Genomic DNA, 26031 nt, shown 5'->3' with positions numbered 1-26031 from the left:
TAGTCATCAGGGAAATGCAAATCAAAACTACACTAAGATATCACCTTACACCTCTTAGAATGGCAAAAATATCCAAACCAAGAGTAACAAATGTTGGAGAGGCTGTGGTGAAAAGGGAACCCTCATACACTGTTGGTGGGAATGCAAACTGGTGCAACCACTATGGAAAACAGTATGGAGATTCCTCAAAAAGTTAAGAATAGAACTACCTTATGACCCAGCCATCCCACTACTGGGTATCTATCCTGAGAACCTGAAATCAGTAATTCCCAAAGTTCCATGCACCCCTATGTTCATCGCAGCATTATTCACAATAGCCAAGTCATGGAACCAACCTAAGTGCCCAGCAACTGATGATTGGATAAAGAAGATGTGGTATATATATATACAATGGAATACTACTCAGCCATAAAAAAGGACAAAGTCGTCCCATTCACAACAACATGGATAGACCTTGAGGGTATTATGTTGAGTGAAATAAGCCAGACAGAGAAAGACAAACTCTGTATGACTCCACTCATATGTGGTAGTTAACATATGGACAAAGAGAACTGATCGGTGGTTGCCAGGGGAAAGGGGGGTGGGGGGAGGGCACTAGGGGTAAAGTGGTGTACCTACAACAAGACTAATAATGATGTACAACTGTAATTTCATAAGGATGTTAACTTTCATAACCTTAATAAAAAAAAGTCAAAAAAAAAGTTTAATGACAGCAGACCAACTGTTGAAATATACTATACTATAAAATCAAAACAATTAAAATAGAATGCCACTGCTAGAAGAGTTGAAAATAAAAAAATTAGAATAAAGTCTAGCAATGAGCTCAAATATATGACAACTTAGTATATGATAAAAGTTGTATTTCAAATGTGTGTAAAAGATAAGCTATTTGATAAATAGTACTGGACATTATCCATCAATTTGGAAAAAATAATCAATAAATCTCAAAGGAATTAAAAGTAAACATTCTAAAAATACTAGAAGAAAATATGAGTAAATATTTTTTATGAATTTTGAGCAATACTAAACAAGACATAAAATCCCAAAGTGACTTTTTTAAAATTTCCAAATTTGAATATATGAAAATTAAAAATCTGTTTAGTGAGACACCATTAAAGAATAAAATACTAGTGATAGAAAAAGAAACACTATTTGTTATATGAAAAACAAAAATTAACTGCTACATGAATAATTAAAATTGATATTAAAATGATAAATCAAATTATGATGTAGCTGACTGGAAAAAAAATTAAACACATATCCAGTGCTGAAGGTGTGAGGAAACTGGTATTGTGTTACATTGTTGGGAATATTAACTGGTAAAACCTTTCTGGGGTTCAATTTGGCAGTATATATAAACATTTTTATGTATTTATTTTTTTATTTTTTTGGAGGAAGATTGGCCCTGAGCTAACATCTGTGCCCATCATCCTCTATTTTATATGTGGGACGCCTGCCACAGCATGGCTCCATAAGTGGTGCGTACATCTGCGCCCAGGATCCGAACCAGCGAACCCTGGGCCGCCAAAGCAGAGCACATGAACTTAACTGCTATGCCACCAGGCTGGCACCCTATATAAACATTTTTAATTCACACACCTTTTGACCCAAATAATTCTATATACAGGTTTCTATATACAAAGATGTACAGACAAGGATGCTATATTTATAAGGGATAAAAAGCCTGGAAACCCAAAAGGGTACCAAATATGTAAATGATTTCACAAAATATGGTATATCTATACTATGGAATATTTTTAAACCATTAAAGTGAATGAAGGAGATCAGCACATATGGCTATTGAACATTAATAACATAAACAAAAGCCAATTTACAAAGCAATGTGTCACATATGCCCCTACTCTCATAAACGTGCATTTATATATGTATATTTGTATACAGGCATGTAAACATACAGCAAAAGTTTGAAAGGACACAACACTTATAATGGGAGGAGAGTGTGAAGGAAGACTTCCACATTTCCTCAATATACTTCTTTAAAAAACTTTTTACACGAGCATGTATTACTTTACATAAGCAAGGATTAATTTAATAATTGAAAAAAATGAATAAAATCTCACCATAAAATTTTATGAGGTTAGGACTTATCTTTAGTTCTAATAATATATCTTTTTGCTATTTTTATTTTTTTGTTGTTTGTTCATATTATTTAATTTTAGAAAAGACGGTCTACAACTCAAAAAATGTTCACTGTAATTTGACAAGCTTTGGAAAGTGTTTCAAATATTCACAAAGCTTTAGGCACCTAAACTGTGGTCTCTAAACACCATTTCCCTGAAAGGGTCCTCCTTAAAAAAATGACTGACTCCAGGGTGAGAGCAAGAAATATACAGGATGAACCTGGAACATCTTATCACACCAGGAAACAAGGGACTTATCAAAAGTTTTTAGGATCATGTCCAAAAGGAGGCAATATGAATAAGACCTCACTGGCTAAATATGGGAAAATTTGTACATCAGTAAGGATAATAACTGCAAAAATATAAAACATAAATTATGCTTAAATTCAAGAACTCATAATGATACTAACACAAATCATCAAACAAGCCCACTGGCTGTCTTTGGAGCACTCTTGGGAACCAACTGGTCACCTTGCCTTTCTGTATCTCAGGATAACCAAATAATTAATGATAGTAAGTTTTCCTTTATAGAAGGTTTCCAGCTAATAAGTGAAGGATAGGACCAGATTGTCATCATTTTGTAACCCTATTGAATCAATGGGTCAAGGTGATGATTGTCAATGGCTATTGATATCACAAAAAGAGACAACCAAGTATGCACCTCCCGGTGGAAGTACACGACACTCGCCCTCCGATAGCAAGTATTTCTGCCAAATAAACAGAACCTGAATCTGAATCAAGCTCTAGATTTACAGAGTTACAGGGGACAGAGCAACATGTTACCAATACCACAGACATGCAACTAGCAAAATAGAGACTTGGGGAACACCACGGGACAAACGACCTAGTTTCTTCAGCGGAAACAAAATGAAAAGTTGCAAGGGAAAAAAAAGATGTAGGTGGTTGTACCCAAAGACATCAAAAGAAACTTAAGAGATTTTGTTATCTGATTTTAGTGTATAGTCCTTATTTGGATCCCAATCGAAATAAACAACTATAAAATAGCAATGACGGTGATAACAACTTATGAAACAATAGGAAAAATTTGAAAGCTGGTTATTTGATTTGATGCATTAGGGAGCAGTTAATTTATCTTAAGGTGATAATGGTTGTGTGTATATGTTTCAAGTCACTGATGTTTGGAGATGCATGAAGAAATATCTGTAGATTAAATGAAACAACGTCAGGGAATTTCTTAAACATACTTGGGGATATATAAACTATACTTCAATTAAAACAATAACTAGGAACATGGGGGAAGTGTGTAGGAACGTGGATGAAGCGATATTGATCATGCATTGATAATTAATAAGTTGGTTGAATGGTAAATCAGATTGATTAAACTATTGCTTTTACTTTGATAAATGTTTGAAAATTTCCATAATAGACAAAAAAGCTCCAGGAATACAATTAAACTATATACTTATTTGATGTGCCACAAAGTGCTGGGTACATAGCAAGAATTAGATGAATGCTTACAAATTCATTAAAAGATTGTCACAAGATTTTTTAGTTATTGAGAATAACTTGTGGTTTACCAAAAACAACTTCCTATTCCATTAAAGTTATTGATTAGAACAAAAATGACCACAAAGATGTTCTGAAGAATAGGTCTAGTTCATTTGATTAAAAAATATTTTTGTATATAATCACTATTAAAAAATGCAGGATTGTCATCATGTATATGGTCATTAAGAATTTACCAAATAGATTATTCTATGTTGTGTTCAGTGTCAGAGTCTTCCTTATTTGATTTTCCCCAAATTAAGATGAGCAGCTGACTCTGAGATTTTTAGCCCAAGAAGGAGTAGGTGAGGCGTAGCCAGCTTTCTCAGCGGTGGAATGCTTCTGGAAAGGATGCTGAAGAACTTGCTGAAGAAGACGCACCTGGTAAACAATTTAAGGAGATAAATATAGATGCTCTTCCTCAGGACCTTTATAAGTTTCTAAATTTCTAAAATGACAGGGTAAATTTTAAATTTGCTTGAAACTGTTTAAACATTTTGTGTTCTATTAAAACTTAAGACTAGAGTTGTTACTTAAAATTTGTATTGTTCCACAGAAAGTTCCTTAAGTACTAGATTTGTGCTAAAACAAGAGAGTGAATATACAGTGTCACGAAGACTACATATATATCCTGATAATTTTTAAATTCCTTCACAGCATCAAGAAAATTATAATTTTCTACAATATTTACAAAAATATAAGGATGTCAGTGGTTTGTAATCTTTCCAAATCAAGGGCATGCTGCTCATCCAACTCATGCTGCTTCCTCATTTTCAATTTGCCCCACGGTAATAAACTGAGGCATCAAAGGAGACACTTCTTTCAACAATAATTCTAGGATCACGTATATTTTCATCCAGTTATAAAATAAGTAAGTCATGGCAATGTAACATACCGCATGGTGACGACAGTTAATAATACTGTATTGCATATTTGAAAGTTGCTAAGAGAGATCTTAAAAGTCCTCATCACAAGAAAAAACAATTTGTAACTGTGTGGTGATGGATGTTAAGTAGACTTAGAGTGGTGATCGCTTCGCCGTATACACAAATATCAAATCATTATGTTGTACAGTAGAAACTAATATAATGTTATATGTCAACTACACCTCAATTAAAAATATCTTTTCCAGTGGTTTTGTCACTTCCTTGGGTATTACTAAGGAAATGCCTCATTCTGATAGAAAAAGGTGGATGATGATCTAATAAGAAAGTAAGGTCAAGAAATCCGATAGAGCGTACTACTGTATTATTAATATTTTAAGTAGGAAGACTGTATCATCACCAATATAGTGTTCTTAGAGCCCCTTGTAACTTCTCCCCGGGCACTTTCTATACATATGCATTCATTGAGGTCACTACACCTGTCTAATCTCACCTACTAGTTTAAAAGCTCCCTGAACAGATTTTGATACTTCTCTACAGTGCCTTGCAGAGTAGATTCTCAAGAAATGTTTGGTGCAAGAACATAAACACAAGTCGTGTGTGTAAAGGGTTACATGTATAAAGGTTTAACAAAATCTTTTTCCTTTCCTGCATGAGAATTTAACCCTTAGCTAACTTTCTAGGTCTGTTGCCCTGGTAACCTGATAATGTGGTATGTCAACTGTATCACCACACGACATTGCTTAGGACTGACAAATAGCATTTGGACTGAGAACCATGAAGACCTGATAGAATGCTCTGGGCTTTCGTTAGTGTGGTGACTCTCGGTATAAGGCAGGTCTCTTTTGGGGACACTGGAAACTATGCCCATGGAGTTGTTACAAGAGATGCTGGTTTCTGTGGAACATGAAGCTTTGAAGCCAGGGCTGCCCGTGCATCTTCCGGGTGTGGCTCTCCTCTCCTCACGCCTGAGCTTTACTGCTGTGCCTTCCTGCTAGTGTGGAGCACTCAAGAACTCCTGCGAACAAGCCTGATGTTGCCCTGGTGGTAAGCTACGTTTCTGTCCTGTATCTTCCAGACTCAACTGGGGTCAACAGCAACCTGCAACAGTCTCATGAATCTGAATATTTACTTGAAGCTAGTAAGACACCTCCCCACTCAAGGTGAGCACTGCATCCTCAGTCAAAAATAATTTTTAGGGAGCCAGCCGGTGGCATAGTGGTTAAGTTCACACACTCTGCTTCAGCGGCCTGGGGTTCACCAGTTCGGATCCCTGGCATGGACCTAAGCACTGCTCATCAAGCCATGCTGCAGCAGGCATCCCACATATAAAGTGGAGGAAGATGAACATGGATCTTAGCTCAGGGCCAGTCTTCCTCAGCAAAAAGGGGAGGACTGGCGGCAGATGTTAGCTCAGGGAAAATCTTCCTCAAAAAAAACCAAATAAACATAAAAATAATAATTTTGAGGGACCAGCCCCATTGCTGGGTGGTTAAGTTTGCGTGCTCTGCTTTGGTGGCCTGGGGTTCACTGGTTCAGATCCTGGGTGTGGACCTACGCATTGTTCATGAAGCCACGCTGTGGCAGCGTCCCACATAGAGGAACTGGAATGACTTACAACTAGGATATTACAACTATGGACTGGGGCTTTGGGGAGGAAAAAAAGAAGGTTCGCAACAGATGTTAGCTCAGGGCCAATCTTCCTCACCAAAAAGCATAAAAAATAAAATAAATAATTTTGAGGAAGGCAAGAAAGCAGGGAAGGAACAAAAGATACAGAAGGAAGGAGAAATAAGCCAACAAAACAACTTATTAAATAGTTTAGTCTCCCCAGGTTAGACCAATTTATCTAAAGATAAATACTGAGTTATCTTCCTTCTCTTTGGTTTTCCTTAATATCATAAAAAGATTACATTTAAAAATATTTTATTTTCTAATAGGAAAACCTAGATTTGTCAGGCTAATTAAACTACTGACATAACAAGTTAATGCAAGTTCCAAATTTGAAATAGCCAAGAGTCTCTCTCTCGTGCCAACTCTGATCAGCTGACAGTGACCACAGAGCCTGCTGTGATGAGAATGATTCTGAGGCTGTGAGCAGTTTTAGAGAGAAAGAGGGCCACGGTCATCAACAATGTCTGCTCCAGTGCAGAAGGTGACAGCACGAGTGCCAGGGCCATTCCTCTTCTAAAAAATGTACTATGTGTAATGCATTGTAAACAATTGATTCTGAAATACTTGAGGCACAGAAGAAGGTATGCAGAATAACGTAATGAACTCCTGAGTATCCATCCTCCACCCAGCTTCAGAAACAAAACACTTCCAATATGCGTGAAGCCCTGAGATCCTCCCCTGACTCAAATTTCCTCCTCACTGCAAAGTAACCTCTGTCCAAAGATGATGTTATCACCTTTATTCATTTTGTTACTTTTGTCATATATGCATGGACCCATAAGTAACATATGGTTGTGCATGTTTTACACCGTATTTGAGTGGTAACACATTGTATGTATTCCTGGCCACTTGCTTGTTTTGCCTAACACCATATGTGAGATTCGTCCACGCTGACGCACATAGACCCAGTTCATTCAGTTCACTGCTGTCAAGATGAATGTAAGTGGACCCAGGTTGCTAGTGCCATGGACCCCGCCAGAAGCAAAAGCTTACTCCCTGTGGAGAGACGCACCTTCAAATCAGGCTTCACTGCATTTCAGAGATGAAACCCAGAATTCCAAAACAGGAACAAGAAACAGCAGAATCAACCCTCGGAAGTTCAAAGAATGTAGATATATGATATAAAATGAATGTTTAAATTTTTTTTGAGGAAGATTAGCCCTGAGCTAACATCTGCCACCAATCCCCCTCTTTTTGCTGTGGAAGCCTGGCCCTGAGTTAACATCCGTGCCTATCTTCCTCTACTTTATATGTGGGACGCCTACCACAGCATGGCTTGCCAAGCGGTGACATGTCCACACCCGGGATCGGAACCAGCGAACCCCAGGCTGCCAAAGTGGAATGCGCGAACTTAACCGCTGTGCCACTGGGCCAGCCTCGAAAATTTTAAATACACTAGAGAATAAATTAGAAAATAGGAGAAAATGATTCACTGATAAACACAAAAAGAGAGACTAAGCAACAAGAATTTGGGGAAGCTGGTGCTGGCAATGGCATAGTTTAGCATGTTTGCAAATAAAATGTGTGTTTAAAATACAATACATTTAAAATTAATGAAAATAAACCCAGAAAATTCAAGCCCCTTACCTCTGAGAAATCATTCCTTTCTGCTTTTCGCACTGCAGACTCTGCCATCCAGTTCTTCAGCACATATCTGGGATTAACAGCTTAAACAAGAGGGAGAGGTACATCTGGGAACAACAACTTACTAAATTGACACAGGCCCTATTCAATTACCACTGAAATTAGACAAGGTTTAAGAACTCTGCTGGAAGGCTCAAATGAGAAGAAATGATCAGCTTCAGTCAACTTTAATTGTTTATAGACAAGGTACAGTATTTATCATTTTATGGTACAGAAAAAAATTTTTGGAGGATTATGAGCAATATTATGTTTTGTTTTTCTTTTCAGTGTTTTATCATTAATTTGTTTTTTTCACCAGGTTCAGTTCACCAAGCATTTTATAGAGCATGGAGAAAGCAATGAATTCATCTGAATTAGGCCCTGTGCCCTAAGTTGAGGGGAAAAGTTGCTGCTTTTCACATCTCAAGCACAGAATTAAGGTCTGACTCAGTAGGACTGCTTAACGTTGATGCTGCCAAGAGCAAACAGGAAAGCTTATGTGCAGGCAGAACTCTTTACAGGTTTATATTTTTGATAGTAACCATGCATTTTTTCACAATAAAAAGTATTACAATGGGGGCCGGCCCTGTGGCCTAGTGGTTAAGTTTGGTGAGCTCTGCTTTGGTGGCCGGGGTTCGGCTCCTGGGCATGGACCGACATCAGTCAGCAGCCATGCTGTGGCAGTGACCCACATAAAAAACAGAGGAAGACTGGCAAAGATGCTAGTTCAGGGAGAATCTTCCTCACAAAAAGAAAAAAAAAAGTATTATAATAATGGCACATTTAGAAAAAAATCTGAAAACTATGTCTTTATTTGAGATGAAACTTTTCCAAAATAACTTATCAACTGGGTGGAGAAGGAGGAGGCTCATCCCCACCGGCATCAGGGAAATTCTCCAGAAACCACCAGTTTGTGATTCTCAACAGCAGTTTTCTGAGTTACCTGAATGGAGGGAACATGCAAACTCCATTTCAACCTGGCTTTAAAGATCTGCCAAGATGTGACAGAAAACCTAAAAATATAAGCGCCTTGTACTTCTGCTTTCTCTAGGAATATAGTCTATGGAAACAGATTTAAACATAAAAAAGTATTACTTGTATTAAGGAAAACTAGAAACAACTTAAATATTGATTACTCACTCATCATTCTTTTTCTTCTTTCAGAATCTGAATCATTCATGTTACTAAAAATGAATAAACCAAAGGACAAAATTAACCACCATCTCCTGAAATTATATCATTTTTCAACAGGGTGGGAATTATTTCACAAGACTAATATTAAGAAAAAACATTAAAAAATCACATTGAATTAGTATTTGAAGGGAAGATAGAAAATACTGAGTTTGATTAAACAATACATAAAATACTACCTTGTTTTAGATAATACCAAACTTTATTTTATTTTCACCAATTAAAAATTTATTTTTGTCTTAAAAAAAACCCAAACTGTCCGATACCTTTTGTTATCTTAAACACGACTTTCTGAAAATGATTTAACGTTTTGTTGATTGCTCAGGGTCCCCTTTATAAACAGTCCTCAGCGGGCATCGGGCTGGGAAGGGCTATCTGCTCCAGCGCATCCTGTGCTCTCCTGTCTCTTCCTTCTCCCTTCGGCTGGCTGCCACTACCTGCAACTTCTTTCCTCTTTCATGTCTGTAGCTTCTAATTCATTGTGAGTTATGAAACAAAGTACCTTCTTACAACTGTGTAAGATGTAACAATAGCGGACAGGGATGAAAGCCCGAGGTGCTCTCCTCCAGAGCTTCAGGGTATGGGCTCGGGAGCCGGGGACCTGTGTTCTCAGAGCTGAGGGGAACATATGGGGGCTCTCTGCATGGTGAGGGGTTACTGTGGACGCCTCAGCTGGTGCAAAGGACCCGGGAGGACAAAGGAAATGTTGAAAAATGGAAAGGAAGGGAGGAAGCTGATGGGTTGACTGTGCTAAAGGAACGCATTACATGCTCTTTCCGAAGTGATGAGATGATCTCACCTCTTCAGTCTCAGCAGGTACTGGGACACCCAGGCAGGAAAGAGTTCGTGCTTTGAAATCGTCTGCAGTGCCCAGAATTGCTAAACGAAAATACAGTGATACATGCCTTATTTTATTAATATTTGTTCAGTCTATTTTAACTTCATGTTTCTTTAAATTATGTTCTTTAATAATAATTTATACTATCCAGATTTTTTTAAGGTAGAACAAGCAGAAGTAGTACTAAAAATGAATAATAGTTTCCTTTTCTTCATATAACATTCAACTCTAAAATTCTAATTCATGGAAATTCATGTAATGGCATGATTTAAGAGAAATAAAAAATATACAAAGTTCTTATAACTAGAGATTATACGTGAATACTTATATTATCAAAAGCCTTCCTTTTATTTATTTATTTATTTTAAAGTGTGGCACCTGAGCTAACATCTGTTGCCAATCTTTTTTTTCCTTCTTCCTCTTCTCCCCAAAGCCCCCCACTACATATTTGTATATTCTTGCCGTAGGTCCTTCTAGTTGTGGCATGTGGGACACCACCTCAACGTGGCCTGATGAGCAGTGCCATGTCTGTGCCTGGGATCTGAATCGGGGAAACCCCGGGCTGCCAAAGCAGAGCACGAGAACTTAACCACTTGGTCACGGGTCCGGCCCCAAAGCTTCCTTTTAAATAAGGAGCTCCCCTAATGTATAATTTACTTTTAAAAGCTTAATTTACAACTGTGTTTTATTTAGTCATCTATTAATTCACTTAACAAATATTTATGAATGTCAACTACGTGCTAGGAAGTAATTAGGTGGGAAGGATATAAAAATTAATAAGACATGACCCCTCCCTTTAAGAAGGAAAGTGTATAAACAGATAATTCAATACCGTTTTAGAAGTTTTATAGAAATATATATAAAAGGCCAATGGAACACAAAGGAATAAGCAATTAGCTCTACCTAAGAGTTAGGGAGTTGAAAAAGTTTCAGAATCAGAAGACAGAAATTAACGATTGAAATGATTAAAAGTGTAATGATCTATTCTTAAATTTTCCCAACTCTTAGTGATTTAAATATCAGTACCCTGTCAAAAACTGGAACAAGTCACTTTAACATTACTTTTTGTCTCAGTTTGCCACACATCAAATGACAATTAGTGATTATCACTAATTGATTAGTTCTGATAGATGAATCATTGATAATTTTTTAATTACATCAACGATGTGTATCGGTTAACATTTTTCTGTATTTCCTACTGAACAGGTAGACATTCTTTTATTCAAATCACTCCTAAAATGTAATTTATGGCTATCCCATACCTGTGAGAACAATAATTTTCCTTAGAATTACTAGGACCCATACCTGCCTCAGTAATAACATCGGCTATGCTTCTTTTTCCAACAACAATAGTTTAACTCATTTCCTACACTGACAATAACGATTTTGGTTCAAAAGTCGTTGTGAAATAAACGGTAAGAGCTGAGGCATCTTGCTGACACCCTTTCCTTCAAACCCTAAGTGGACTCTATGCTGGAGGTCACTACTGATTGCTAACCACGATTTAGTGCCCCCCCGCCCCCCATGAAGCACGTGAGGGTTAGAGAAACTGAGTACCCTGTGCCAGTTCACAGCGCCTGTCGAAGGGGACGCCGCATGTGAAGCACCCTGTCTGCCTCTGGAGCTCGGCCTCCTCAATCGTCACAGTGTACTTCCTCTTGCACATACACTGTGAAAAATCCACCTTTCTTGCCTCAGCTTCACTATGTGTGAAAACGAGGACCAACTTTTAGTAAAACAATGCTGCTTGAAATATCAAAGTAGTAAGAATTCACAAAGGAAGAGTGGACAGACCAGGCATAATGGAAAGGACACTGGACAGCAGGAAGTTTTTGTTCCAGTTCTGATTTTGAAAAAAACTACTATGTGAATTCAGCAAGTCGTTTAACCGCTTTTGGCCTCGGTCTCCATATCGTAAAATGAATGGAGATTTAAGGTCCTTTCTTAATGGAAAATTTTATGATTCTAAGCCTGAGATTACTCTAACAAATGGATCAACAATGTCAGGGAACTAAACCGTCAAAAAGACTACAATATTTTCGTCTCGAGCATTTGTTTTGACATTTTTCTTTAATGACTTTTTCCCCTCTTAAAAAGAAATATATTGCTGATAAAAATACAAAATGTCGAAGCCTAAGGTAGTTTGGCAAGATGTAGCAAAATTACAAATGCGTATATCCTTTAACCCAGAAATGCATTCTAGGAAATTCCCTACAGATACATCTGTACCAAATGAAATAATCTATGTTCACTTTAACAGCAAGAGTTGGGAAACAACATAAGTGCCACAGTAGGCAACTCGTTAAATAAGACATGGTAGACCTACACACGGGATGTCTGCAACCCTAAAAAGAATGAGGATTCTTTCTACGTATGGATATAGAAAGATCTTCAGGACACACTATTAAACAAGATGCAAACATTACATAAAGTAGGCTATCTTTTATGTGAAAAAATACTTAAAATATGTATATCTCTCTCTCAATATCTGCTTGTATTTGCCTCAAGAAACACAGGAAGGACATGTAAGAAATTAATAAAAATGGCTTTCTCCAGGAGTGAGAGGGGAATGCAGTGGATGAGGACAAGGGTTGTTAACCCCACGACTGTATTTAAACATTACAAAAAAATTAGGCCGAGCGTGGGATTGCCCGTGTTACTGATGAGAGAACCGAGACTGAGAGAAGTCAAACCCCGTGCTCAAGGTTATTCAGCTACTGGATGATCACGTCTAGACTCAACTTCCACAGGACTCTGATTCTAAGCGTTATGACTTAGCCCATGCGGCCTCTCACTTGTGACTGACTGGATGGAGGGACCGAGGGAGGAAGCTGTCCACCCTTTGCTTCCTCCCTGGATCCCACGTCTCTGTTTTACTCAAGGCAAAGTGATCTACGGTGGGGAAGGACCTGGCAGTGCTGGTGCCTTAGGAGGCCCAGGAAGGGCTTACTCACTGCTAAGGGCTCCTCTATCAGGAAATTCTACCACCAGAATCACAGGCTAAGTGTCCATTAGCATGAAAATGCCTTTAGAAGGAACCTCATCAGGCCTTTGTAAGCATGAGAGCCAGATCTTGCTGTTTTCCTATTAATAGAAAACAAATTAAAAGCTCATAAAAATTTACTATTGAGCTGCTGCTACTGAGGGCTTACAGGAGAAAGGAGTAGAACCCAGGGATTAAGGGCATGGACCTTGGAGAAAGCTGCCAGGGTTGAATCCAGCCAGACTTTACTAGCTGTGTGACCCAGCATTAGTTACAACCTCTCTGTGCCTCAGATTCTTTACCAGTAAAATAGAGATAACAATACTACCTACCTCTTATGTTGGAGCACAGATTATACATATAAAACACTTAGATATAATGCCCAAAATATAATAAGCACTCAGTAAATGTTAGCTATTATTGTCATTATATTAGTATTAATTTTTCATTACTTTGTAAAGCATTTACTATCATGCCTGTCCCAGAATGAGCTCTCAATAATAGTAGGTTCTCAATAAGCACTTGATGAACAAATGCATAAGTGAGGTTGACTTCAGAAAAAAAATTATGAAAAGATAACTAACTATAGAGAGAATGTCATGAAAGATGATGAAGAAATTTAAATTGAAAAAAGTAAGGCTAAATTTTAATCTCAAAATAATAAAACAATGATTGTCATATAAAAGACCTTAAATAGATCCATACTGCTAAAAATCTACGTAGGAGTCTTCTGGAAATACTCATATTACTCCACGAATGCAATGTATGAGCTCTGAAATTAAAAGGCAACACACATTCTTAAAACTGAATTAAGTCCAGCCACTTTGGAAACAGTTTGGCAGTTTCTTAAAAAATTAAACATATATTTACTAAACAATCGAGCAATTCTGCTCTTAGTATCTACCCAAGAGAAATGAAAACATACGTTCACACAAAAACTTGGACATGAATGTTCAGAGCGATATTTATTCACAATGGCCCAAAACTGGAAACGATCCAAATGTCCATCAGCTGGTAAATGATCCGCAAAATGTGGTATATCCATATGATGGAGTACTACTAAGTCATAAAGAGGAGAGAACTACTGATAGGTTACAATATGGATGAACCCCAAAAAGCAGGCTAAGTGAAGAAGCCAGAGGCAAAAAAACCACATATTGTATGACTCCATTTATAGGAAATGTCTAGAAAGTGAAAACTTTGAGAGAGAGAAAGTAAATTAGTAATTGCTTGGGGCTAGGAGTGGAAACATGGATTGACGACAAATGGGCACAAAGGATCTTTTTAGAGTGATGGAATTGTTCTCAAATTGAATTGTGGTGACAAGTGCACCATCTGTAAATTATGAGAAACCGTTGAATTGGAAGGCAAGTGGAATTTTACGGTATATAAATTATACCTCAATAAACCTGTTAAAGAAAACTGAATTAAGAAAAAAGCCAGGAGCCAGCCCCATGGCCAAGTGGTTAAGTTCATGTACTCTCCTTTGGTTTGGCGGTCCAGGGTTTGCTGGTTCGGATCCTGGGCATGGACCTATGCACTGCTCATCAAGCCATGCTGAGGTGGCATCCCACATAGAAGAACTAGAATAATTTACGACTATGATATACCACTATGTACTGGGGCTTTGGGGAGAAAAACAAAAGAGGAAGATTGCCAAGAGATGTTAGCTCAGGGCCAATCTTCCTCACCAAAAAAAAAAAAAAAGAAGAAGAAAAAAGCACCAAATGTCACAAATTAATACCTGAGGAATGTTGAGCTCCTGTAACTGGCTTTGAGTAATCTCACTGAGCTGCCGAAACGTCATGGTAAAATCAGCTGCTGTCTTTTCCATGAGCTAATGAAAGTAATAAGATTTATCAATCTCAATTCTTCAAAAAAAATCCTGAATAGCAATTCAAATGGTAATCAGAAAAAAAAGATAAAATGATAAACTCACATGTAAGAGAAATGCAATCAAATCCTCATCACCCTTCCTTTCTCCAAGTAACCCCAGTTTGGCTTTGAATAGTTCTCTAAATCTAAAAGGAGAAATTTCAATTCAATTTGTTATTAAAATTCTCACTATTTTAAGAACTGTCCTCAAATCAACGAGGATGCTTTAAACTCTGTATTCAAAAAGGACAAACCTTGTATAATAAAGGTCAGGATACCCCTCAAGAATCAGAGCAGCACTGCGGGAGGGAGAAAAAGGACAGTTAAACCTTGTTTTAAAATTAACATTCCTGAATTACATTTTATAAGAACAAAGTGAAACTTCTCCTAGATTAAATAACCTTAGATTACATGCTATTGATTCTAGATGAGTGATTTAATTACATATCATATCTTCGAGAAAATTGTCAATGTAAATTTACTGTCTCAAAGATTTGGCTAGAGAACAGATCAAATCATGTCACTCCTGAAACATTACAATGTACAATTAGCCTGTAGGATAAATGTTGATATGTCTCTAACACCAAAAGAGATATATAAATAGGGTTTTGGGGTGTGTTTTAAAAATCATCTTAGACCCAAAATAACGCATTACAAATACCCCGTTCAATGCAATAACATTTTATTTGCCTGAATATATGAAAATATAGTGAAATATTTCATAAAAATTAAAGGGTTCTTAACCTTAAACACATTTTTAAACAAATAAACTTTCTATTTCTTAACATTCTTAATGCATTTTAAATCACACAAAAGCTTAAGCCATTCTGAAGCTCCACGCCCTTTACCTTCCTGACCTCGTCTCCTACAGCTCTTCCCCTTGGTCATTCTTCTGCAGCTGCACTGGCCTTCTTGCTGTTCCTTAAACACCCCGCATCCATTCCCCCCTCAGGGCCTTTGCACAGGCTGTTCCCTTGCCCGCAGCCCTGTTCCCTCAGACATCTGTGTGGCTTGCTCCTGGGACTCCTTCACGTCTTTGCTCAAGTGAGGTGCTGACCACCCTTTAAACTGCAAATCCCGCCCCCTCCCCGTACTCCTTATCCCCTGCTTTACTTCTCTCCATAGTGATCTCCTTCTAATACGCTATAAACGTATTGATTCTGTCTACTGACTGTCTCTCCCACCGGAGGGCTGCACCATGAGGGCACAATTATTCTGCTGTTTTATTTGTTGCTGTCCCCTTAGCACTTAGAACAGTGTCTGACACATGCTAAGCACCACAATAAGTTTTTGTTGAATGAATGAATGAACTCTGCAAGGCAAAAGGGATAAAAAATTAATGGAGACAAGGGTGAGATGAAGACTGCTTAATAAATACCATTTTATATTGCTTTCATTTTAAACTGTGTGACTACATTACCAATATATTTATAAATCTAATTAAGAAACCATTGATGGTATGTAAAACTTTTATCTTTATTGTAGCAATTTTTTTGCTACCTGGGGTTAATAAAATCACTATGTGCCTTGTCTTCCATTTGGGATCTTGTTATACTAGAAATGGTAAATTTCAGATTTTTTTTGGTAGTGGGGAGTGTGAAGAGAAATATATTTTATCTTCTACTAAATACACTGGAGACACAGAAATGATTAAAATGTGGTTTCTGCCCTCTAGGAGTTCAATGTCTAGTGATTAGATCAACAAATATCTTAACATTCTTTGTAATTATTAATGTACTCAGATTATCCTTCATGCTTATTCATACGCATACATAAGATATTTCATTTTGAGTAACTAATTATAAACATTGCGAAGTTGTCTATTTATTATTTACTCTGTTGTTTAAAAATGCAGCCATGTATCCTTTTTCTAAATTCTGAATGAGAGAACATACAACAGACAGAGATTAAAATTTCAGCTTTATTACTGATAAAAGCTAGCCCGGAGAAAATGGCTTAGGTTTGCAGATAAATAGGCATGATAATACACTGTGCCTAATTTGGAAAAGTTTATTCACTCTGTTAACAGAACAGCAGTTATGACTATGGGCCTCCCCCACTTGGGCACACTCCTGTAAAACGGATACATAAAGAAGCAGAAAATGTATGAAAAGAGAGGGATAATAGGATGAGCCACACATGCTTAGTTTCTTCTCCCGAATTCATCAAACTGATAATGAACCCTTCTTCCCTCAGGGAGCAGTGAGTGGGGGCCAGAGAAGGACTGCACACTCTACTGAAGGTCCCCCCACCACAATGAACCACCAGAAGGGAAGTAACCGACTTCCTGTAAAAGTATGAAAGGCCAAAGACTAACCCAGGGATGTCAAAAAGAAGGCAGCTTAAAAGACCTCCTGGTGCCTGCCCTTGCCTGCTCTGACTCAAATCCTCTCCCAGGCCCAGGAGCTGCTGGGGCCTGGCGGGTCCGAGCAGGGCTGTGGGCCCTCACTCTTGAGGTACTGCACGACTGAGCAAAGACATTAAGGGCCCCACCTGTATAACTGTTACTGGAAAGAGCTAGGGGGTTCGCTGGCTTCCAAGAGCCTACAGGGGAGCTACTAAAACCCCTCTAGCCCAGAAGGTGGGAGAGAACCAGCCCCAGCTGCTGAGGGGAGCTGGGAGCAAGAGGCTGCCTCCTACAGGCCCAACAGGAAGCTCAAAACTTGCCTGCAGGACCCTGCCAGCCCGTTAAAGGTGTGCCCCCACCTAGCTGGGGCTGAACCCCCCAAAAGAGGCAAAGGAGCTGCCATGGAGACAGATAACAATCCCAAAAAATAAGAACACTTAAGAGGAATCAATTATACCTCACCAGACCTTCTGGAACTACAAAACATGATTTCAGGCTAAGAAATTCAGTAGACGAGAGAGAAGACAATTTCTCTTGAGACTCCAATTCAGTGGCTCAGAAAATCAAGTAGAAGAAACACCACAAAACACTAAGCAAAAACACAAAGGGACAGAAAGCATATCGAAAAAATAGGAGAACTGGAAATATATTGAGGATTCATAACAAATAATAGGGTGCCAGCAGCACAAAAAGAAATGAAGGGAAGAAAGGCAAGACTTAAATAAACAACAGCAGAGCTTTCTCTCACTGCGCACATCAGCTACAGTCAGAGACGCAGAACCAGTAGCGGTGCTATAGAACAAGCGGTTTAGTTTAGGAGTTTGACCTTACGTGATTGTGGGAGCTGGTTAAGAAGGATGGAGAACGCTGTTTCTTCTGCATCTGGCATTGGGGCTCAAAGTGAGCAGAGAAGACAGGAAAGAAAATCAGATGGAGACAGTGAAGACAAACTGGAACCCGTGTCTGTATCTCAAGCCTCCAAGCTCAGGGGTGCAGGGAACCTGCAGGATAAGGTGGTGCCCTTCATCAGAGAGTGGCACACGTCCTGGCTCCAGGATTCAAGATGCTGAAGGAGGCTATCCAGAGGGAGCCGAGGAGCTGCAGCCTTGGCTATCTCCCCCTGCCAACGAGAGGAGCCAGCAGACTGACAACATGCGTGAGCTGCAGGAGTGCCTGACCCTCCACCAGCCTTCAGGACGTATATGTCCTGCTGTTCACTTCTGCCTTCCAGATCTTGCAGATTTCTCTTGTGGCCAACCTTACCCATAAGTACACAGAGAAAGGCATTTTTGGACCAGTTTAGCCAAGTTGATACAATATAAGGCCAATACATTATATATGGCTATATGATGAAGTTTCGGCTGATGTGAAATGAGGGAAGTGATGTGTACAAATTCTGAAATGTTGAGGACTTGCTTCTTTCCTTCTCCATGCTGCTACATAGAATAAGGATGTTATAGATGGTACCCCAACCCACATACTTTCACAGGAGAGAAAAATACATGTCCATCTTGTTCAAGCTACCATTATTTTGCGTTTCTGGTACACGCAACTGAATCCATACTCAATCTAAAACCCTACATCTCAATTACCTCTCAGAGTAAATAAAAACACTAACAGTTATGCAAAGATTCAGGAAATATATCACCTACATGTGGGAATGAAATACTTCAGGAAGTAATCCAGACAGAGACTTCAAGATGGGACCATGCAAAAAACAATGGTGGTAAGCGGTGAAATGAGTAGAAATGGGGGGTGGGGGGAACGGAGTGCTAATGGCAAAGACTTTACATAGAAGGATACACTTCAAGGGAAAACCTACTATCAGTGTGTAACTGTAAACCGTCTTAGCAAAATCTAGCAGTTGGGTAATTTGAGGTAAAACATAAAAGCCTTTGAAAGGTCTCATCTTACTGGGATGGAGGGAAAAACAACGGGCAAATAGAATCTTAGTGAAGGAAGATATTTAGAAACTTGTTTTCATATAACAGCAAAGAGGCAGAAAAAGAAAGATAATTACCAGTGGGGGGAGCGAGAGAGTTAAACAGTTTCCAAATGGGGGGGGGGGGGGCAGAATGAATGAATTGCTCAAACCATAAAAAGATAAGGAAAGTGGGGGGGAAGCTAACATATAAAATAAAGCACAACATAAGACAGAAGGAATAAAATCAATTATAATAAATGAACAGCCGACATACTTCTATTAAGACAGAAACCCTCTCATTGCATTAAAATCGGGCTATATGTTTTGCTTGTTTTTATAAGAAACACAATTTAAAAGAAAGTAATAAAGTAAAAAGTAAAGTGAGATTCAAGGCAAATCCAACAAAAAGAAAGCATGAATGGCAATATTAATATCAGATAAGTGGCAATTGAGAGTTAAAAGTATTAATCAGGATAAAGGAGGTCATTACGTTAGGATAAAAGTCACGTTTTTTGAAGAAAACATAAGTAAAAAACCTGTATGTACAAATAATACAGCAGCAAAATATGTACATGTTAAACAATTAGAAAAATTATTTGATAAAAGCACAAAATGGGAAACTGTAATACATATTTCCTATGAATCAAACTTATCTAACAGATAAAAAATGAATAGGGCAATAAAGGACTTGACTGATACACTCAATACACTCAATTTCATATTGAAACCTTTGAGTATGGAGTATACATTTTTTTATATCATCATAAAATGTAAAAAAATGTATTATTTGGGCCATAAAGAAACCCTAACACATTTTGAATAGATTTTACCAAACATGTTCTTTGATGATAAAAATATGCATAAAATAAGCCCAACTACTTAGAAATAAAGAAACACAGAGATAAATAACCCTCAGATCAAAAAAGAAAGAAACTAAAATTTCACAACACCTACAAAGCAGTAAAGAGGAAAACACTTTATCTTGATAACTATGGAAAAGAAGCCAAAATTGTACTAGAGAAAAATAGTTTGAATTGCCTTCATTATTAAAGATTAAATAATAAGATGGCTTTAAAAATGTTAGTTTCTTGCTTTTCAAAAAATTATCATTATACAAACATATTTTCACACAGATTTAATTAGTAGACTTAGGATTTACTCACAGCTGCTTTTGCCTAGGACCCAGTAACGGGTTTAGAGCTTGTAACAACCTGTTTAAATTAAACATCCCAATATTGGCCTGATTTCCTATTTTATATCTTCTTTCATCATCAGATGTGTTTGGTACAAAATCTGTTTAAAACAAAAATACTATCATTTGACATTGGGGAGAATCATTCTAAAGAGTTTCTTTCTTCATTTTTAAGTTTATCTTTAAACTCAATTTATATTTATTAGGTAAGAATCTTTCTGATATTAAACATTTAACTCAAAAGTAATATAAACACTTAATACCCATACACATAAAAGTCTTTTAAAATATGAATTATTTGCCTAATGGAAGAATACATTTCTAACCTACAAGAATTTCCGGGGTATCACACATGTAGTTCAGCTCACACAGCCCATCGTCCACAAAGCCTGCTCTGATCCCTCCAGTGGAGTACTTATCACTGTGACCTCCATTTCACAGATTAGTAAAGTGAGAGATTCAGTAACTTGTTCAAGGGCACAGAGCCATTAAGGGTCAGACGTCAGAACTCAAACCCATGTCTGTCTGACAATATATTCCCTACTACCCTTCATGTCATCTTCTCTAATATGTAATTCCTTGAGGGCAGAGACCACAAAGGACTCATTTTTGTATCCCTATGGCACCTGGCAGATTGAGTACCACATAAAATGACCATTTTATGAATGAACCCAATTGTTTCTACTACCCCATTGCTATATTAGCTATAGCAGATAATCTAAAATAAACCTGTGATAATTTTTTGTGAAATAAAGTATATATCTCTCCCTATATATACACAAACATGCATTTATACACATACACACACATATACACACATATACATATATACATATAAATCATACATACCTGGATTATAGGCCTCCATAAAACCAAATGGACCATAGTCAATTGTAATGGATAACAAACTGAAGTTATCAGTATTACAAACACCTAAAATCACAACAAAAAATTCCAAAAACATGATAATAAAATAATAAAGCTTCTTTTTAACTATATAAAATTATGCAGTATAGGAAACGTCATGGAAATGCATTTGTTTTAGGAATGAAACAAAACTAGATTATCAATTGAAAGTTCAATGAGTGAAGTCAAATAGCTTAATATATATTAAAACTATATTTAAAAATTAAATTTAGCTTTCTGTTTTATACCCCCTCCCCAAAAGATTTCAAATACTATAGGAACAAAAGCCCCCCCCCCCCAAATGAAACTTCCTCTTATTTATCCTCAATGTCTAGCATTTGTTTAAAAAACGTAAGTTATTTGGAACGGAATTGAGACTAGCAAAGGAAAAAGATTAATTGATTTTCGAAGGGTTGTGGAAAGGGTAAAATATAGATGTGTACCCCCATAACAGTCATTAGCTGTGGACCACTAACAGTGTGAGGAGGGAGTGTGACCTTCTCGGGGAGGGGGCTTAGGGATGGGGACAGAGAGTGGGGTAGGAAGAAGCCATGGGATGGACACATCAGCCTAATATAGGATATTTGGACAAAGTGGCAACAGCATCCAAAATAAAGAGTTTCAACCTTTTTTCAGAGCAAGATAGCCCAGTTTATCAAAATGTTAAATGTCCAGACTCTCTAACCCAGCCATTCCACTTTTAGGAATTTATCCTCAAAAACTCATCTTCAAGAATACAAAGGTACGGGTACACGGTGGTCACTGCAGCACAGTTCACAATAACAAGAACTCTAAAACACCTCCCCTGCTCCCTACCCTACCCCACCCCAGGTGAGACCCAGAGAGTCTGCGTGTGACAATTAAAGGATTTCAAGAGTTCTGCAATGTGGGATCCCCCTTTGGTATTTATCTAGAGACCTTAGTACATGTACAACTTGCTTTCCAGTCATTCTTTGCTCAGGCAGATATTTCTTCCAATGCAACCCCCCAGTGAATGGCTTCCAACACCCGCAAGCCAGCCCTGCTGCTTTTGCAGGAGACGTATGAACAGCATCAAAAAAAAGTCTCGAAGAACTGATATGAAACGGTTAATAATGAATATCCTGCAGAACGGAACTCACACTCACTTCTGTGTATTTTAAATTCTTTACCATAAGCATGTAGTGCTTTTATAATTAAGATTTTAAAAACACCTTTAAAGAGATCTAAATATACTATATACTCACAAGGTTGAAAAGCTTTACAGGTAACAATATCCTCATGAAACTGAGGACACTTATTCTATTTTCGTCTATACTGTTCCATTCAAAACCATTTTAAACATGAGAAAATTGTGTCTCTGTCGCTAAAAAAATTCATATATTATAAATGTTAAGAAGCTCATCAGCAGGACTATTTTGAAATACACAAAAAAGGAGTCTTCTGCTTCAACAAATTAATTCTACTTTCTCATCAGGAGAATGAAGCACCAGTACACAACTTACCATGAGCAAAACCAACCGATGTCCACAAGGCAATAAGTTGCGCTGTCTCAGATACCACAACAGAAAAAAAATCCTAAAATGAAATTTAGAAATTTTTCAGATTTTCACTAATGTGTACTCTTTTAGGATCTTCTGATAAGTCAAAAGGAGAACATGGAAAGAATTCAAAGGTGAGCTGAAAGATGACTAAAGGAAGGGAATTAGCATATGTAAGAAAAAAATGGAAGAACGGAGAATTATTCATCCAGAAATAATACCTAAAAGGCTCAGACATAGTATTATGACCAGGCTTTCTCCTTGTCCAGTAAGAAAAAGAAAAGCATTAGAATTTAGCACCAGGGAGTAAAATATAAGCAAAGAGAGTTATTAAACTTTAAAAATGAGTCACCAAGAAAAATAATGGAATTCCCTTCTCTGTGACTGTTGAAAGAATGAAAAAGGGTTATGAAGATCAAAAAATTTCCACAAAAATAGAAAATTACATTTTCCTATTATGTATTGTGTTTATTTTAGAACGACTACTATAGAAAGATCTAGATATCTAATGTGTGAGAGAAGAATATATGTGACCAAGTTATAAATGCTGCTCAAAAAATAACGTATGTAGTCAGGATGGAGTAGCACCTGTTATTTTTTTCTAGATTCTTTCAAATAAAACCATTGTCTTATCTATGTCTTGTGTATGAAATGGTTCATCTTACTTTCATCTAACAAAACGTTCAAAGTGCTCTACATTTCCTTTCCTAACGGTAGATTTTTCAGTTCTAAGCTGTGACTGCTAATGTTGGCAGGCCAATGAGAGAAAACAGTCCTGCCCTTTCTCTTTAAAAACTTACCACATATCTGTTAGGTTCTCCGACATCCACTGAAGGGAAATGTTCCTGTATGATAAAGTCTAATAATATCCTGGAAATAAAAAGGAGATAGCATCAGTCTTCCTCAGAATACAGTATCAAACATCCAGTCCTCTAAATTCACCCTTGACATTCGTGAATTCATTAGATTCATGCTTAAAATTTTAAAAATTAAAATAAGATTTTACTCCCAAAACAGCCAGAGAGAAATGTTTCCTCAATACCAATCAAAACTGGAAACGTGTCTCTAAGATCATATTACATCCCATCTTATTACATTACAAATTCAGATTGGTTCAATAAACATCCATTGCGTACCTACTGCACCTGCTGAATGCCACTGAGTACATACTGGACCTGCTGTATGCACTGCACCCTGTGCAAGGGCTAGAAAGAAGAATGACAAGAGCCAAACCCAGACCTCAAAGGGCACATAGTCTACTAGAGCAGAAGAACATATGAGGAAATCATGACATTACAGTGTAATACATGCAATAACAGAAAAATATAAAAAGTATAAAGATAACAGAGCAGGGAATGATTATTTATGTGTGAAGGGTCACATACGGCTTCACAAATGAGGTGACAAAAAATTGGCCAGTGTTTCTAGTTAAAATATTTAAGTTGTGTATGTATCATACATATATATATATATATTTTTTAGGGGGGGATGATTAGCCCTGAGCTAACACTTGCCACCTCTTTTTGCTGAGGAAGATTGGCCCTGAGCTAACATCTGTGCCCATCTGCCTCTACTCTATATGTGGGATGCCAGCACAGCGTGGCTTCATGAGGGGTGTGTAGGTCCATGCCCAGGACCTGAATCCATGAACCCCAGGCCGCTGAAGCAGAGCACACAAACTCACTGCTATGTCACCAGGCTGGCCCCTGTATGTATCACATTTTTATTCCCTATTTGAACTGACTATTCTAGTTAGTTAAATAACTACTAGTGTTTATTGCATTGGATAATAGAGAATCCAGAAAAAAATGGGGGTTGTAGATATGATTTGAGAATTATTGAAACCCAGTCAAACAAATAGGAGAGGATGAGAATGTATATATATATATATATACACATTTTTTCAAACACTTAATCATTTAATAACTTGAATAAGTGCCTATGTGTGAAGAACTGTTTCAGACATTCGGGAAACAAAAAGGAATGTAGATACAGTGATGTTAGCCAGTGGAGGCATTTCAAGGATGAAGTGGTCACCAAGATACATCAAATGTCAGAGGGAAGTGAAATATAACTGAAGGATGACCACCAGATAGAACCATTTCAGTGAGGTGATGAATGCAAGCACAAGTGACCCGAAAAACATATGGGAAGTTAGGAACAATGCCCAGTGAGAGTAGACAAGTCCCTCAACAAGCCAGGAAGGCGGTGAGCTCAGTAAACATTTGCTGAAGAAAGAGACTCAGAGAAGGTCATGACAATGTGATGACTTCCCTGCTCTGCTTCTTCCTTTCCGTCTCTTCTCTCCTTTCTGTATTCTTCGCGGCCCAGGTGTCTGGATTTACTAAGTGGATAACTACAATATAGGATCCATATTCCAAATGATTCTAGTTTGTCTAAGAGAATTTTTTTCTTATATATTTCTAATACTTTTTAAAACTCTATTATCTTAACAAATGGACACAGAATTCCTCTTAAGGAGGAAATGTTTTTGTTTCAAGAAACATCCTACTAAGCCTGCTTTGAGGAAGATGGAATTTTGTGAGCACAGAGACCGCAGGCCCCGAGACATCAGAGGATGGGGGCAGCAGGACACAAGGGGAAGCATTTATCGCCCTTGCTCTTTCGAAGCAGCCCTTCCTCTGTCTTCTCTGCAGAAATCTTTGGGAAGATGCACTCGGTTCTTAAATGCTTTGTATAAATTTAGTCTGTTGTTTGTTTTCATCCTGTTGAAGGGGCTGAGTTTCAAGTCTGGGCCAAGCCAGTATGAAATGGGCATCACACACATGTCAAAACTGGAGTCCAGGAAAAAAGAGACATGAGACAGAGGACGCACCTTGGGAACCCCAGGAATTGGAAGGAGAGCTTTGGACCTCTCGAGGCTGCAGAATTGGGGAGCTTGAGTCACTTCCACCCAGGTCTCTGAGTGGCACAGAGGCCCTCAGCTGCAACCGGGTTGCGTACTAGATAAAAAATTCCTTGACAAAAGGGTCTACTGGATGTTACACTTCTTTTTTTAGCTTCCTAGTAAACCCACGTGATGTCAGGCACACAACAAGCGTTAAAAATATTTACTAATTGCAATTTTTTATTTTACTTATAAGAAAAGTAAAAATATTTTAACTTCACAGCACATATACAAGCATTTTTTTTAACTGCCTTCTACCATTTTAAAAAAAGTCATTTTCTAACCGTAGTAAATCCAGTTCACCATAATGAGCCAAAATTTCTAACGATCCAATTCTAAACCAAGATTTCGCCACGCGCAGCACTACTGCAGCTGAAAAAGAAACATTTATTTTAGCATAACCTATTTTAAACTATGCAAATACAGCATAACATGCTTTTCTTTAAAAGGAAATTTTAACTAAAAAACACAGTAACTGAATTGACCAGAAAAACAACTAACTTACGCTTTAGAAAGGAT

The 26031-nt window shown here is 37.7% G+C and overlaps 1 protein-coding gene across 6 annotated transcripts in view; it reads right to left on the bottom strand.

The window, feature by feature from the left end:
- Window positions 1–1543: 1543 nt before the first annotated feature.
- Window positions 1544–26031, bottom strand: part of LOC124248614 (protein adenylyltransferase SelO-like) — a 35684-nt gene continuing 11196 nt past the window's right edge. For 5 of the 6 annotated variants that reach the window (XM_046678894.1, XM_046678895.1, XM_046678900.1 and 2 more), the window contains 12 exons: window positions 25797–25884; window positions 23405–23474; window positions 22569–22641; window positions 21028–21111; window positions 20150–20279; window positions 14970–15014; window positions 14780–14861; window positions 14585–14677; window positions 9819–9898; window positions 8969–9012; window positions 7793–7872; window positions 1544–4028 (listed from right to left, as the gene is read on the bottom strand). In XM_046678894.1, the coding sequence (XP_046534850.1) occupies window positions 3906–4028; window positions 7793–7872; window positions 8969–9012; window positions 9819–9898; window positions 14585–14677; window positions 14780–14861; window positions 14970–15014; window positions 20150–20279; window positions 21028–21111; window positions 22569–22641; window positions 23405–23474; window positions 25797–25884 (992 nt within the window). In that variant the 3' untranslated portion in view covers window positions 1544–3905. Of the gene's footprint in view, window positions 4029–7790; window positions 7873–8968; window positions 9013–9818; window positions 9899–14584; window positions 14678–14779; window positions 14862–14969; window positions 15015–20149; window positions 20280–21027; window positions 21112–22568; window positions 22642–23404; window positions 23475–25796; window positions 25885–26031 lie in introns of those variants that run through there. The other variant, XM_046678897.1, reaches the window with a different exon arrangement.

Source organism: Equus quagga, chromosome 12 (assembly GCF_021613505.1).
Source record: "Equus quagga isolate Etosha38 chromosome 12, UCLA_HA_Equagga_1.0, whole genome shotgun sequence".
Lineage (NCBI taxonomy): Eukaryota > Metazoa > Chordata > Mammalia > Perissodactyla > Equidae > Equus > Equus quagga.
The sequence above is the reverse complement of the archived record's forward strand: the minus strand, read 5'-3'. Positions and strand labels throughout refer to the sequence as shown.